The sequence below is a fragment of the Mobula birostris genome, chromosome 12 (assembly GCF_030028105.1).
Source record: "Mobula birostris isolate sMobBir1 chromosome 12, sMobBir1.hap1, whole genome shotgun sequence".
NCBI lineage: Eukaryota > Metazoa > Chordata > Chondrichthyes > Myliobatiformes > Myliobatidae > Mobula > Mobula birostris.
This window is the reverse complement of record NC_092381.1, coordinates 92547333-92563515: the sequence shown is the minus strand read 5'-3', so window position 1 is coordinate 92563515 and position 16183 is coordinate 92547333. Positions and strand designations below refer to the sequence as shown.

The following is a 16183-nucleotide window of genomic DNA, read 5'->3' as shown; positions in this document are numbered from 1 at the left end:
TTTGCGTTCACTTGTGTGTGCATATGTTTATGTTGCGGATTTGTAGCTGTATTTATGCCAATATCCCGGTGCGTGCTTGTCTCCTTGTGCTTCAGAGAAACCGTGGCGAACTTCGGACCGCTCCGAACAGTACGCGACCGGGGTAGGACGAGCAGCCGAGAGTCAGGGGGACCAGCTCTCCGCAGGAGCCACTCGTGAGGCTGGCGCAGATAACCTGGCGCCCGGGAACGCTCGCAAAGAAACTCTCGCCGGCAAGAGGAGGAGCGCTTTAAATTCTTTTCCTTCTATTCTTCAGCGCCAGGTTATCTGGCTGAATTGGATAGCTGATGGCACCCTGCATTAATTTCTGCATCTCCGCGATGTTTTATAGAGACAGACATCTCTCTTCCTCACACACATGCACCCACCCACCCATTGAAACAATGAAGAATAGATGTAGATGTGCCAAGAAGATAAAAGCAGGATACTCGAAAGGGAGCAGAATGTAGGAGAGAAACGCGATCCAAAGAGAGCAGAGTATAAAAAAAGGCCAACCTGCGCTTTGGAGAGCAAAGATCTGAGTGAGTGTGAAAGGCAGGTCCGCTCACTCAATGCCAACGCAAATCTAGCAATAGATGCACCCCAGTAGTGATTCAACTGCGGGGATTCTGTCTTTCAGGGGAGAGGTAGTCTCAAATTCAGTGGATTAAAAAGGGTAAGGAAAAATAAATCAGCTGCAAGAAAAAAACCCAGAAAGTTTGTTTTTTTAACTAGAGGTTACCTTAGTTTATAGAGGACCAGGGATTGTCCTGCACCCTCACACCTTTGCGGGCGGTAGTCATCATGCTGACCCTCGGCTTCCTATTTGCCCTGTGCGCTTCACTGGAGTTGCTGACATTCAGCTCGCCAGTCCGGGCGAGCTCGCATCGCCGCTACAAGAGGGCTCTGGCTGCCCGCGCCGAGTCCAGTCCCAGTCCCAGTCCCAGTCCCAGTCCCAGCCCCGGAGAGCAGCGCTGCTGGCCGGCAGAGAAGGGAGGCTGGGGCCGGCGAGTTGCCTCCACAGCCCAGCTCGCTCTCTACCCGTGGGCTGCGGAGTATGGACACCCGGAAGGCTGGAGCCGGGCGAGGAGCAGCTCATATCCTGATGGGAGCAGCCTGTACCTGGGCGGGGAGAGCAGCGGATATCCCAGCGAGTGCGGCGGAGCAGCGGCCGCCAGGGGTTTCGGCTACCCCAGCGGAGGCAGCGGCTCGGCGGCGGCAGACAGCGCCGGAGGCGGCTTGCCAGCATCTCGAGGGTGGTCGTCGGGACCGGCGGAGTGCGACCCCTCCGTTGTCACGGCTGTCTATCTGTCCGGCGACAAGGGACGCCTGAAGCTGCGGCGAGACTCAATAATGCCCCGGGGACGCTTCACCGCCGAGATGTGGCTGAAGCCCGAGGGAGGGCAGAACAACCCGGCTATCGTGGCAGGTAAGGGCGGGACGCCAATGAACACCCCACACCACACCTCAACAGGTACAATACCTTCAGACAGCCCACCGACAACACCAACGCTACAGTTTCACCAGGGGCATAGCAAGTGCTAACACTGCACGCATTTCCGGGCCATCACCTGAAACAACTCACACTTCCTCAGGAAAACATACACTACATGCTCACCTGGCGCAACACCTGTAAACCTTCTATATCCACTAGAAGGACATCCTCTGTGACAACTCTACACCCACATCTGTATCAACTAGACACTAAAAACAGGAAAATTATTGGTTTCAACTCATAACCACAGCAGAAACGTTATCTATACCAAATCCAACCCCACGCCCAAGAAGTCATTGTACACTGGATACTAACAACAGAGACACTAACACCAGACACTAACAATACGCTTCACAGCCACAAGTGGGTAGCAACTATTCAGACAAACCAGGGGCATGATCAGTACTAGTATTATACACACACCTGTGGCACTACTGCATCACAGACATCAGCACTACTCACATCATGGACAACAGCGCTGCCAAACCTTCACGCTCATGCTAAGGACACCACCTGTACCGACTCTATATGCACAGCAGGAAAATCACGTGTAACAACTCGCACTGTACCACTGTGACAACCACATCAGGAACACCACCGTTTAAACTTTACACTTACATCAACTGTAACAACTCAGCCATGACAGGAATATCACTCGTTTCGACTCTACACCCATGCCAGGACTTCACAACCACAACAGGTTCATCTGTGTGAACTATAAATTCACACCGGGAACAACGACTGCAGCAGCTCACAGGTGTCTCTGGGCTATCAACTGTACCAACTCTACACCAATACCGGACTTCACTAGTGTCAGCTTTAAACCTACAACAGGGATATTACCTGTAAGATCTTTATACTGAAGTAAGCAATATCATTTGCACTAATTACGGATCCACATGAGGAAGGACTGTGTAATAGCCTTTCACTCACACCATGGACATCACCAGTCCTAACATCTCACACACATGCACACACCTATGATACTGCCTGTACCAACAACACATTTACACCACATATCAGCAATATATGCATATATTTTGCACTCCAGCCACACATACATACAAGGGACATCACCTGTGCCGACTCTACAGACAAACCAGGGACATCACCCATAATAACTCACACTCACACCTGGGTCATCTCTTGTACCAAATCTGCAACCACAGCAGGGACATCATCTGTACAGGCACTGTGCCCAACAGCAGGGACATCACCTGTAACAATTTCACACCCACAACAGGGTCATCAGCTGTAAGATCTTTACATTCAGCCAAGCAACTTTGCACATACATGAGGGGCTTTTCATGTAACAGCTTTCCACTTACACCACAGACAACATTGTGATAGCACTTTACATACACACACACACACACACACACACACACACACACACACACATATCCGGGACACCTTCTGCACCAGTGTTATACCCAAACAATAGACATCACCTGTACCAACATTACTTTAACACCTAGAATGTCACCCGTATCAATGTTACACCAAGGATATCAGTTGTACCAGTGCAGCACTACCTGCACCAAGGTTACACTCACACCACAGACTTCTGTACCATCACTGTACTAAAACACAATGAATTCCAAATGTACCAACATTGTATTCACACAACAGTTATGCCAATATCACACTCATACCAAGGACTCTGTCTGTACAGACTACACCTTTACCAGGGATATCATTTGTACCAAATCAACACCCACATGAGTGATATCACCTTCAACATCACATCAATACCAGGAACCTTATCTGTCCCAACTTCACACTCACATCTGGTACCAACTCTAGATGTGTATCAATGCATTGATTGCAGCAACTTTATGCACACAACACAGACATCAATTACATCATCTACTTCTCCTATACCAACATCATGCCCTCAATAGCTGTCCTGTACCATGACACACTAGTACCCAGTGGCATCACCTGTACCAACCACACATCCACAAAAATGAAGTGACTTGCACAACCAACACACACGTACCAAGAGCATAACCTGTTCCATCTTTACACCACACAGGGACATCACCTCTACATCTAAATGCTCACACTAGGGGTATTGCCTGTATGAACATTACATGAATACCAGGGATATCTCCTGTATTAATTTAAGCCTGCACTAGGAGCATTGGATGTAAGAACTTTACACTCAACCAAGCAATACCATGTGCACCAACTTTGACCTATATAATACAGATGTCATGCACGGTCCTTGACTCATACTACAGACATCACCTGCACTAATTTAGTCATTCCCACATGTGACGCTACCTGTACCATTGTTATACTTCCTTCATAGACATCACCTGTAGCAATGTTGCACCCACACCAAGGATAGCACCTTCTCTATCATCACTGCTGACCATTCAACCACGACAGTGGCACTGCCTGTACTAACTTTACTCCCACAATACATTTACCATAATACCCGTAACGCCAGGGATTTCCCTGTATTACCAATGCATTGACACAAAAGGTATCGCCCATCTGCTCCAGTGTTGAACTCACATTAGGGATGTTACCTGTGCCAATTTTTATCACAGCAGGGACATCAACTGTGCCAACTTAATATCAATATGAGTATATAACATCTATGCGTGGAGCCAAAAGAGTTGGAGGAGACCTTAAATGGTTTTTTTTGCATCTGTATTTACTTGGGAGATGGACACAGAGTTTCTAGAAGTGAGGCAAATCAGCAGTGAGGTCATAGACTATACAGATTTCAGAGGAGGACGTGTTTGCTGCATTGAGTCAAATTAGGGTGAATAAATCCTCAGGGACTGACAAGGTGTTCACTCGGACCCTGTGGGAGGCAAGTGCAGAAATTGCCAGGGCCTTAACAGAGATATTTAGACTCTTACCAATAGGTGAGGTAGCAGAGGATTGGAGGACTCACTTATCCGCACTTCCATCCCCGCAGATCTCCCACCCGGCACTTATCCCTGTAAGCGTAAGTGCTACACCTGTCCCTACCCCTCCTCTCTTGCCACCATTCAGGGCCACAAACAGTCCTTCCAGGTGAGGCAACACTTCACTTGTGAGGCTGTTGGGGTCATCTATTGCATCCGGTGCTCCCGGTGCGGCCTCCTCTACATCGGTGAAACCCAACGCAGATTGGGGACTGCTTCATCGAGCACCCCCAGTCCGTCCACCACAACGGACAGGATCTCCCAGTAGCCACCCACTTCTACTCTGCTTCCCATTCCCATTCAGTATGTCCATACATGGCCTCCTTTACTGCCATGATGAGGCTAAACTCAGGTTGGAGGAGCAACACCTCATATACCGTCTAGGTAGTCTCCAGCCCCTTGGTATGAACATAGAATTCTCCAACTTCCGGTAATTCCCTTCCCCTCCCTTCCTCTATTCCTATTTTACATCACCTCCCTCATAGTTCCGCCTCCTTCTACTACTTTGCATTGTTCTCATGCCAATCACCTCCCTGCTTCCTCCCCCACCCTTTTGTCTTTAAAATTACTGTTCTTTTCAACTACCAGCATTCTTCAAACCCTCCCCAAGGTTCTTCCTTCAGTCCCGACGAAGGGTTTCGGCCGGAAACGTGGACTAATCTTTTCAACTGATGCTGACTGACCTGCTGAGTTCCTCCAGCGCATTGTGAGTGTAGCCTGACATCAATAGTGGGAAATTTATTGTAAGGTATTCTAAGGGGCCAGATACATATTTGGATAGGCGGGGACTGATTAAGGATAGTCAGCATGCCATTGTGCATGGTAGGTCATGTATAACCAATCTTATAGAGTTTTTTGAGGAAGTTACCAGGAAAGTTGATGAAGGCAAGGCAGTGGACGTTGTCTACATTTGACAAGGTCACGCATGGGAGGCTGGTCAGGAAGGTTCTGTCGCTTGGCATTCAAGATGAGGTAATAAATTGGATTAAACTTTGGCTTTGTGGGAAAAGCCAGAGAGTCGTGGTAGAGTAGGCCTGTGACTAGTGGATGTGCTTCAGGGATTGTTGCTGGGTCTGTTGTTGTCTGTCATCTCTATCAATGATCTGGATGATAATGTGGTTATTTGGGTGAGTAAATTTGCAGATGACACCAAGATTGGGGGTGTGGTGGACAGCAAGGAAGACTATTAGAACTTGCAGTGGGATCTGGACCAGCTGGGAAAATGGACTGAAAAATGGCTGATAAAATTTAGTGCCGACAAGTATGAGGTATTGTACTTCGGAAGGACCTACCTACACAGTGAATAGTAGGGCACTGAGAACTGTGGTAGAACAAAGGGATCTGGGAATACAGGTCCACAATTCATTGAAAATGGCATCACGGGTACATAAGGTTGCAAAGAAAACACTTTGCCCGTTGGCCTTTGGAAATCAAAGTACTGAGTACAGGAGATGGGATGTTATAAAGAAGTTGTATAAAGTGTTGGTGAGGCCTGATTTGGAGTATTGTGTGCAGTTTTGGTCATTTACCTACAGGAAAGATGTAAACAAGGTTTGAAGAGTTCAGAGAAAACGTACAAGGATGTTGCCGAGTCTGAAAGACCTGAGTTATAAGGAAAGATTGAATAGGTTAGGACTTTATTCCTTGGAACATTGGAGATTGAGAGGAGATTTGATTGAGGTATACAAAGTTATGATGGGTATAGATAGGGTAAATGCAGGCAGCTTTTGGGTGAGACTACAACCAGAGAACATAGGTTAAGGGTGAAAAGTGAAAAGTTTAAGGGCAACATGAGGGTTGTGAGTGTGGAATGAGCTTTTAACACAAGTGATGCATGCAAGCTTGATTTAAAAATTTAAGAGAAGTTTAGGTAGGTACATGGATGGTAGGGGTATAGAGGGCTATGGTCTGGGTGCAGTTCAATGGGACTAGGTAGCTCAAATGGTTTGGCAGGACTAGATGGGCTGAAGGGCCTGTAATTTTCTGTGCTGTATTTTCTATAAGTCTGTGATTCTGTCTACAGCTACAGCAGGTATTTCATTCCTCCAAATTTACGTTAATTCCAGTGGCATCACCAAAACCAATTTAACATCTACTGCAGGGATATCAGCTAGGTTAATTCTACACCAATACTAGAGATATAAGACCAAAAGACCATAAAATATAGGAGCAGAATTAGGCCATTTGGCCCATCAAGTCTACTTGATTTCATCATGGCTGATTCATTTTCCCTCTCAGCTCCAATCTCCTGCCTTCTTCCCATATCCCTTCATGTCCTGACCATTCAAAAATCTCTCAACCTCTGCCTTAAATATACATAAAGACGTGGCATCCACAATCACTGTGTAATGAATTCCACAGTTTCACCACTTTCTGGCTAAAGAAATTCCTCCTTACCTCCATTCTAAAACGGATGGCCCTTTTTCTAAGGCTGTGTCCTCTGGTCCTGGACTCTCCCACCACAGGAAACATCCTCTCCACATCCACTCTATTGAGGCCTTTCAACATTTGATAGGTTTCAATTAGGTCACTCCTCATTCTTCTGAATTCCAGTGAATAAAACTCCAGAGTCATCAAACAGCGTTCATATGACAAGCCATTCAATCCCAGAATCATTTTTGTGCACTTCCTTTGAACTCTGTCTAGTGTTGGAACAACCTTTCTTAGATAAGCAGCCAAAAACTGCTCACAATACTCCGTGAGGCCTCACTAGTGTTTTATAAAGCCTCAAAATTATATCCTTACTTCTATATTCTAGTGTCATGAAATGAATCCTATCATCACATTTGCTTTTCTCACCTGAAAACCTACTCAACCTGCAAATTAGCCTTTGGAGAATCCTGCACAAGGACTCCCAAGTTCCTTTGCACCTCAGATTTTTGAATTTTCTCTCCATTTAGAAAATAGTCTACCCTTTTATTTCTTCCTCCAAAATGCATGACCATACATTACCTGGCACTGTATTCCATCTGCCTCTTCTTTGCCCATTCTCCTAATCTGTCTAAGTCCTTCAGTAGCCTTTGTACTATGGATAGTCTGTCATTTATCACAAATGATAAAAGAGATCATTTATGCCAAATATACACCCATGGCAGGACAACATCTGTAAACAATACTATCCTTCCCCAGGGATATCTTTTACCATTTATACAGCTACACCAGGAGTAATCAATTATATCAACCCTACACCATTACCAGCAGTATCACCTATCTCCCAGGACTGAGGATGTCTTGGCTGTACTTGTTCTTGAGAAGGATAATCGTGGGATTGAGAGTATCTGGCACAGTTGGGACAAGAAATGCCTAATAGAAGATGCAGTGAGTAAAATGGAGAGCCTTGGATTGTATAATATTTGGGATTCCAGGTGTTCTGGAATTGACTTGTGGTTCTTAGTGCCAGTCCAAATGAGCCATCTCTATTTGAGAGGTTTGTGGACCAGGTATTCCTAGGGCTTTGGGAATATTGTCATTTAAGGAGGCTTCGAGAATGTGCATAATTTCTTTCCTCATTCAGATAGTTGCTTGCCACAACTGAATTCTGAGTTGTATCTTCTTCTGGATATATGGTATTGGACATGTGATCAATGTTCTGAGTTGTTGGATGTTGGCCTGGGAGAGGACGCTGATACTTACTTGCTTATTCTGTACTAAGTGTACAGCAACACACAACCTGTATGGGCACAGTCACTGACAAACATTTCACTACACCAGGAATATCAGTGGCACTAAAATTACACACTGGCCGGCTGCTTTACCAAAGCAACAGTAAGTGTAGACAATGTTTTCATGGGGTGGGGGTGGCTTCTCCTGTGTGATGAGCTGCGACCACAACTCTCTGCAGTGTCTCTGCAGAGCAGTTGCCATAACAAGCCGTGATACACCTGGATTGGATGCTCTCTATGGAGCATCAATAAAATTGGAGAGGGTCAAAGGGGACATGCCAAATTTCTTTAGCCTCCTGAAGAAGTAGAGTTGCTGGTGAACTTTCTTGAGCATGGTGTCTATGTGGTTGGACCAGGGCAGGCTATTTGGTCATGTTTCCTCTCGGAACTTGAAGCATTCACCCCTCTGAACCTCAGCACAGCTGATGTAAACAGAAGCATGCACAATCCCCACTCCTTCCTGAAGTCAATGACCAGCTCTTTCCTTTTGATGACATTCATGGGAAGTTTGTTGTCAAGACACCATGTCACTAGGCTGCTTCCTTCGTGTACTCTTACTCACAGTTATTTCAGTTATGGTCTACTACTGTGGCATCATCTGCAAACTTGTAAAGCACTACCATTACTGTATCAGCACCAGAGATATCTCTGCAGTGACAACACATGAATACCAGGGGTATTGATACCCCTGCTTGATACTTGTCTACTGGAGTAATCCACCAACAAGGGTGCTCTCACTTGGACGCTGACACTGTGGAGACCTGTAACAGGTGCACATCAGTGCCCAGGATGTCAGCTGTATCAAGTATTCACCGCGGTCAGGAATGAACGACAATAAACCGATCCCTGGCAATGGATATGTTGGATTCTAATGACAAGGATGAAGTCAAGAATGAGGCATGAAACTTGTTCCGTAGGATTGTTTTAAGTGTCACAAAGCAAAAAAGAAATGGAAGAAGAAGAAGGAGCAATGAGAGAACAAAGAAAAGACCCGAGGAAACAAGTAGCCATGGTCTTCTCATGCCAGACTAGAGATAACAGAAATTCCATTGATAACAATTAACCTATAAAATCACCAGACTCCAGTAGCATGAATCCTGCTACTGAAGCTAAAGTTTCTAGAAAAATACAGAGGCAAATGTACCATAATTACTGGAAAATTCACTGAACAATTATGAGTATATATTGTAGGTGATTATATAAAAATGCAAACAAGCATAGAAATGTTAAACTATAAGAAAATAACAATTCTACACCCCAATCCAACAGTTACTAAATACACACAACATCAGCCACCAACAACATCATCGTGCACCAGGTCCAGGGACATGACATGTGGCAATTGTGACTGGATGATATCTACAGACAATAAAAAAAATACCATACCCCCAAGCAGGTATCAACACCAATTGTATTATCTATGCAAAGCTAGTACATCAAAATTAGGCACCCATCATCAGCTCCACTGAGTGAAGAGGCCAGTTATAATACCCAGCATGTGGGACATCACCAGGATGAGTTGTATTGTTATGGCATGATAATTATAATATCTTTTACCAGAGATGAATAGGGAACTAATATCATTATCAGGTATATCAAAGGTGCATTTATATCACTTTCATTTTCAACAGTTATATAATAATGTCTGTAAATTTTTCGTGAAAATTGTGTTGCATAAACTGAGATACTAATATTGCTGTGACAAAATAAATACCAACATGTTGAAGACACATATTAGATAAACAAAGGTGGTACGGGTTTCATTTAAATTACATTTGCATCCAGCTATACATGCTGATCTCTGCTAACCCCTGCATATACAGTATCCTCCAGTCCTAGAATGTGCACCCTGTCACATTTCCCATTAATTCGACAAAATATGTGAAGATTTGTTGTGCCTGAGTCAAAGTTCAACGTTCAAAGTAAATTTTATTATCAAAGTGCCTAAATGTCACCATACACTACACCAAGATTCATTTTCTTGTGGGCATTTACATCTTCAATGTAGATGAAGAGTCCTTGAAAGTGAGTCCATAGGTTGTGTGAACAAGTGAAGTTGAGTGCCAAGAGTCTGATGGTTCAGGGGTAATAACTGTTCCTGTACTCCTGTATGAGTGATATGAGTCCTGGGGTTCCTGTATCTTCCTCCTGATGGCAGCAGTGAGAAACCCTCCTGGGTTTCAGCACCTAAGTTACAGAGAAAGGTTGAACAAGTTAGGTCTTTATTCTTTGGAGCACAGAAGGTTGAGGGGGGACTTGATAGAGGTGTTTAAAATTATGAGTGGGATTGATAGAGTTGACGTGGATAGGCTTTTTCCATTGAGAGTGGGGGAGATTCAAACAAGAGGACATAAGTTGAGAGTTAAAGGGCAAAAGTTTAGGGGTAACATTGTACCACTCTTCTTTACTCAGAGAGTGGTAGCTGTGTGGAACGAGCTTCTAGCAGAAGTGGTTGAGGCAGGTTCGATGTTGTCGTTTAAAGTTAAATTAGATCGATATATGGACAGGGAAGGAATGGAGAGGTTGTGGGCTGAGTGCAGGTCGGTGGGACTAGGTGAGAGTAAGCGTTCAGCACGGACTAGAAGGGCCGAGATGGCCTGTTTCCGTGCTGCAATTGTTATATGGTTGTATGGTTATATGGTTATTTGCAGCAACTTCAAAACACAACAGAACTAATGAAAAATTGCTCACAAAAATGGACAGACAGCCAATGTGCAAAAGACAACAAATTGTGCAAATCCAAAAAAACATAATAATAATAATATATAACTAATAAATATTGAGAACATGAGTTGTAGAGAACTTGAAAGTGAGTCCATAGAGCTTTAGGTCATTAACAGTAGCATTAACAACTTCATTATCTCTGCTAGTCAATAGTTTAATTACTTCTATCACACTTTTAACAAACGTAATTTATCTTCATCCCAAGTATCAATATATGTCATATCATTATCACTGTTACCATATGCGAACAAAAGACTACCTATCCACATCCCCTGCTGAAGAACAATATATACTGTTTTGTTGATTAGTATATTAATGAATTAATACCAAAGGTTTTGGAGTCGAGTTTAAATCCCATTGGGGCAACTGACAGTTTGTAATTCAAATAATTAAGTAAATCTTGAATTTAAAAACAAGGCTAATGTCAGTCATATTAACCATAGAGTTATCAGAGTGTTGTAAAAACCCATCTGGTTAATAAACTTTTCTCGGGCTTCCTGACAGATACAAGTATCAATTTTAACTGACAAACTCCGCCATTTTTATCAGGGATGATGCCTAGGCATGTCTAGTCTGGTGGTATATATACTCCAATCATCCATCCCTTCTCATACAAACAAGAGAAAATCAGGCAGATGCTGGAAATCCAAGCAACATACACAACATGCTGAGTTCCACCAGCATTTTGTGGGTGGGGTGTGTGTGTGTGTGTGTGTGTGTGTGTGTGTGTGTGTGTGTGTGTGTGTGTGTGTTTGTTGCTTGTCCATCTCTTCTGATTGGTTAGCTCTCAACCAATCAGGTTTCCACTGTCCCACCTTGAATTCCAGTTCTTACTGAGAGCAAGACCATTGTCCTTGTTAAAGTTCAGTTCTTTTTCTCATTTTATATCCTGATGAAGGTGGCAGAGTTTGTCATTGAAACATCGATTATCATGAACATTGACTAGAAGCCCAAGAATGTTTATTCATCACGTACGCTGGGAAAGCAGTAGATCCTTTTTCATCCATCTGATTCATTAATATCTTTTAGGAAAGTTATTTCCCACCTCTGCCCAGTTTGCCCTCTGTATGACTCCAGAGCCTCCAGTGTGGTTGATCCTTATTCACATCCTCCGTTCAGAGGAAAGTAGTAAATGACATCAAACTCTGTCATTGCCAGTGGGGTCTTGTGAATGAATAAGTACATTGAAAACAGAACTGTGACTCTCAGCGCTATAAGTGAACCTAGACAATTACAACATTGATCATCTGTGTTCGCCATTGAAATCCAAAATGTTGCAACCAAATCAAGGCAATACTTAAATCCAAACCTGTGACATTATCACCTCTTCCATTTAAACACTGGAGGTGATTCATCACCATCATCTATATCATACACCCACAACTGTCCCATCTCTAACAGTCATGTCAAGTGTACTCCCACACCACCACCCCCCGCCCTGCAGAGTCTCATCATCTTGATGAAGAATTATCCTGTTTGGACTATATCTCTCTTCATCGTTTACTGTCAACAAACATACTTTCACCATCATATCCATCCAATAGTGTCTCTAAGTAACAAAAGTGTTTCCTTGTCTGGAAAGCATCTTGAGACTCCCTGAGCATCAGAATGGCAGTGTGGAATTATGTCTTTTTCTGTGCATAACCCAAGTCTGCATCCATTAAAAATGTATTCTCCCAGATTATATTTGCTATTTCTGTCAACAATATCCTCACAATTACCAAAATGTGACAAATATTTCCCCCACCCTTGCATCATGCTCATTTTCAGCAAGCACACACTTGAGCATGAATGCTTCCCTGATGACAGGTTGTTGACCTAAATCATTAACTTATTTTCTCTCCATAGATGCTGCCTGGCCTGCTGAGCTTCCCCGGCATTTTCTGTTTTTATTTCAGATTTTCAGCTTTTGTGTTCTAGTTTGTTCCACTTGGAAACAGATTTTTCGTCAACTCTTTCCCACCAGGCTTTCCCATTTGTGATGGTTATCAGCAGCCTTCTGAATGCTTGCAAGTGTAACTCAGTAGGAGATTTCTTTCCCCAGTCCAGTCACTACTGTAGAGCTAGCAATGCAACTCAGCATCAATTCAGTAGCTGCAGTGTGACAGCTGGGCTAGATATTCATTCAATACTTACACCTGAGACACCAGACCTATCTCAGGAACTTCAAGTACTTTCAGTGTTCCTGTTAATCCCAATTACCATAAGGACTAAACTTAAGGAGCACGGAATCACAAACAGGCTTCATGCATTTCCTCCACTCCCTTGCTTTCCTTCCTCTCCGATGATCCTTTTTTATTTGCCATTCAACCACACACCAATGCCTATGTACTTTGCATAAACTTATCCAAAATGAAAATATAGTTTTGAGTTGCATAAAATGTGTCTATTTCATCCAGATGCTTACAGTTTGCAATGCAATTGTTTCCTCTGTGGAAAAGTTCGGAAAGGTGTGGTGAATTGTAGTAATGTCTCCCTGTTTTGAAATGTCAAGTTCTTTTAACACTCATTCTCTGGCAAGTTAGGGATATGGAAAGGAAAGACATCCTGCTTTTTACCATTGTTCATCACTCAGTTATCCTAACCAACACTTCTGAGAATATAATTCTTTTCTGGTCAGGTTTTCAAGGGGAAATGGGCATTGACATGGCAGCACGGTGACCCTGCTAGTAGAGATGCTGCCTCAGAGATCCAGGTTCAACCCTGACCTTGGATGCTGCTGTGTGAAGTTTATACATTCCCCCTGTGACCATGTGGGGTTTCCCACATGCTCTGGTTTCCTCGCACATCACAAAGATGTGTGGGTTGAGTAGGTATGTCGGCCACTGTAAATCGCCCCTGGTGTGCAGGTGAGTGGTCGAATCTGCAGAAAGTTTATTTATTTATTGAGATACAGCATGGAATAGGCCCTTCCGGCCCTTTGAGCCACACTGCCCAGAAATCCTTCAATTTAATCCTAGCGTAATCACGGGATGATTTAAAATGACCAATTAACCTACCAGCCAGTACGTCTTTGGACTGTGGGAGGAAACTGGAGCATCCGGAGAAACCACGCAAACTCCTTACAGACACTGGCGGGGATTGAACCTGGTTCTCTGGTACTATAAAGCGTTGTGCTAACCACTACGCTACCATGACGATCCACTGTAGTTGATGAGAATGTGGGGAGAAGTCAGCGGGAATGAAGCAGGATTGATGCAAATAGGGAGCTGGTGGTTGGGCTAAGTAGACTATTTCTGTGCTGGACCTCTCTATGACACATGTTCTGAGTATATCTTGTCCCCTAGAGTCAGTGTTGGCTTCAGAGTTGGTGAGGATATTGGGAGACTGAAGGAACACACATAAAAGTTGCTGGTGAACGCAGCAGGCCAGGCAGCATCTCTAGGAAGAGGTACAGTCGACATTTCGAGCCGCGACCCTTCGTCAGGACTAACTGAAAGAAGAGCTAGTAAGAGATTTGAAAGTGGGAGGGGGAGGGGGAGATCCAAAATAGTAGGAGAAGACAGGAGGGGAAGGGATGGAGCCAAGAGCTGGACAGTTGATTGGCAAAAGGGTTATGAGAGGATCATGGGACAGGAGGCCAGGGAGAAAGAAAAGGGGGAGGGGGTAAAAACCCAGAGGATGGGCAAGAGGTATAGTGAGAGGGATAGAGGGAGAAAAAGGAGAGAGAGAGAAAAAAATGTGTGTATATAAATAAATAACGGATGGGGTACGAGGGGGAGGTGGGGCATTAGCGGAAGTTAGAGAAGTCAATGTTCAAGCCATCAGGTTGGAGGCTACCCAGACAGAATATAAGGTGTTGTTCCTCAAACTTGATGGCATGAACATTGACTTCTCAAACTTCCGCTAATGCCCCACCTCCCCCTCGTACCCCATGCGTGATTTATTTATATACATACATTCTTTGTCTCTCTCTCCTTTTTCTCCCTCTGACCCTCTCACTATACCCCTTGCCCATCTTCTGGGCTTTTTCCCCCTCCCCCTTTTCTTTCTCCCTGGGCCTCCTGTCCCATGATCCTCTCATATCCCTTTTGCCAATCACCTGTCCAGCTCTTGGCTCCATCCATCCCCCTCCTGTCTTCTCCTATCATTTTGGATCTCCCCCTCCCCCTCCCACTTTCAAATCTCTTACTAGCTCTTCCTTCAGTTAGTCCTGACAAAGGGTCTCGGCCCGAAACGTCAACTGCACCTCTTCCTATAGACGCTGCCTGGCCTGCTGCGTTCACCAGCAACTTTTATGTGTGTTGCTTGAAATTCCAGCATCTGCAGATTTCCTCGTGTGTGGGAGACTGAAGGAAATTTCTTAAGGCTCGACAAAAATCATGTGTATTATCATCTACACAAATACACAGGTGCAAAGTAAAACTTACTTGTAGTCGTATCACAGGCACATACAGTGAATCAGAGACACAATATTCACAAGAAGAGCATAAATTAAAAATAAATTCTATTAAATTGTTCAATAGAGAACACAATTAGAATGGAAAAAAAAGTCCATGGTATTACAATATGATCAAAGTGGCCATCATGTTACTATACTGAGGTAGTGATTAAGGATGCGTGGGTTGAGTCAAGACCCAGACAGCTGAAGTGAAGTAGCTGTTCTTGAACTCTGTTCAAGTTTCTGTACCTCCTGCCTGATGATAGCTGTAAGAAGATGGCATGACCGGGAAGGTATGGATATTTCTGATGATGGGATGGGATTTGCCAGTGAGGTATTGGGCTGACCCAAGGCATCATTTGTGCAGTTTTCTGAATGGAATAAAAATTGGAAATTTTAAGAAGGATAAATGTTCTTATTCACTAATGTTCTGCTTCAAAATTGGGCTCACCCAAGATTACTTAGAAGTTGTCTGAGTGATGGGGAAGACCATCAACAAACTGCAAGAACCTAAATGGCCATTATAGATCTCTGTGAATATACATGTTTTTTGGTTATCTCTAACTTGACAATATAATAAACACATACATGCGTAATTTTAACTCTAACTTTTTAGATGGTTGTACCATAGCTGATCTCAGACCAGTTTTCACAATCTGATTCCTGCACAGTGACCACACTGCTAGTTTTAGTAGTGGAGCTGGGATGGGGTTGGCACAGTGGTACAGCTGGTAGAGCTGCTGCCCCACACCAAGTTCTCCCTCGATCTCTGGTGCTGTTTGGAGCTTGTGTGTTTTCCCTGTGACTTTCCTATGAATGTTCCAGTTTCTTTCCACATCTGAAAGACCTGTGACTTGATATATTCCATAAATTGCTCCTGGTGTGTAATGAAAAATAAAGTGGTGGAGGAACTAAGTGGGTCAGGGCAGCATCAGTAGAGGTAGAGAGGTGCTGACTACTCCTCTGCCTCCATAGA

At 44.0% G+C, this 16183-nt stretch overlaps 1 protein-coding gene across 1 annotated transcript in view; it reads left to right on the top strand.

Annotated features, from left to right (window-relative positions):
- The first annotated feature begins 822 nt into the window (after positions 1–822).
- The window catches only part of pappa2 (pappalysin 2), a 507671-nt gene continuing 492310 nt past the window's right edge, over positions 823–16183 (top strand). The window contains exon 1 of the mRNA XM_072274753.1: positions 823–1447. Coding sequence (XP_072130854.1) covers positions 823–1447 — 625 coding nt within the window. The remainder of the gene's footprint in view (positions 1448–16183) is intronic.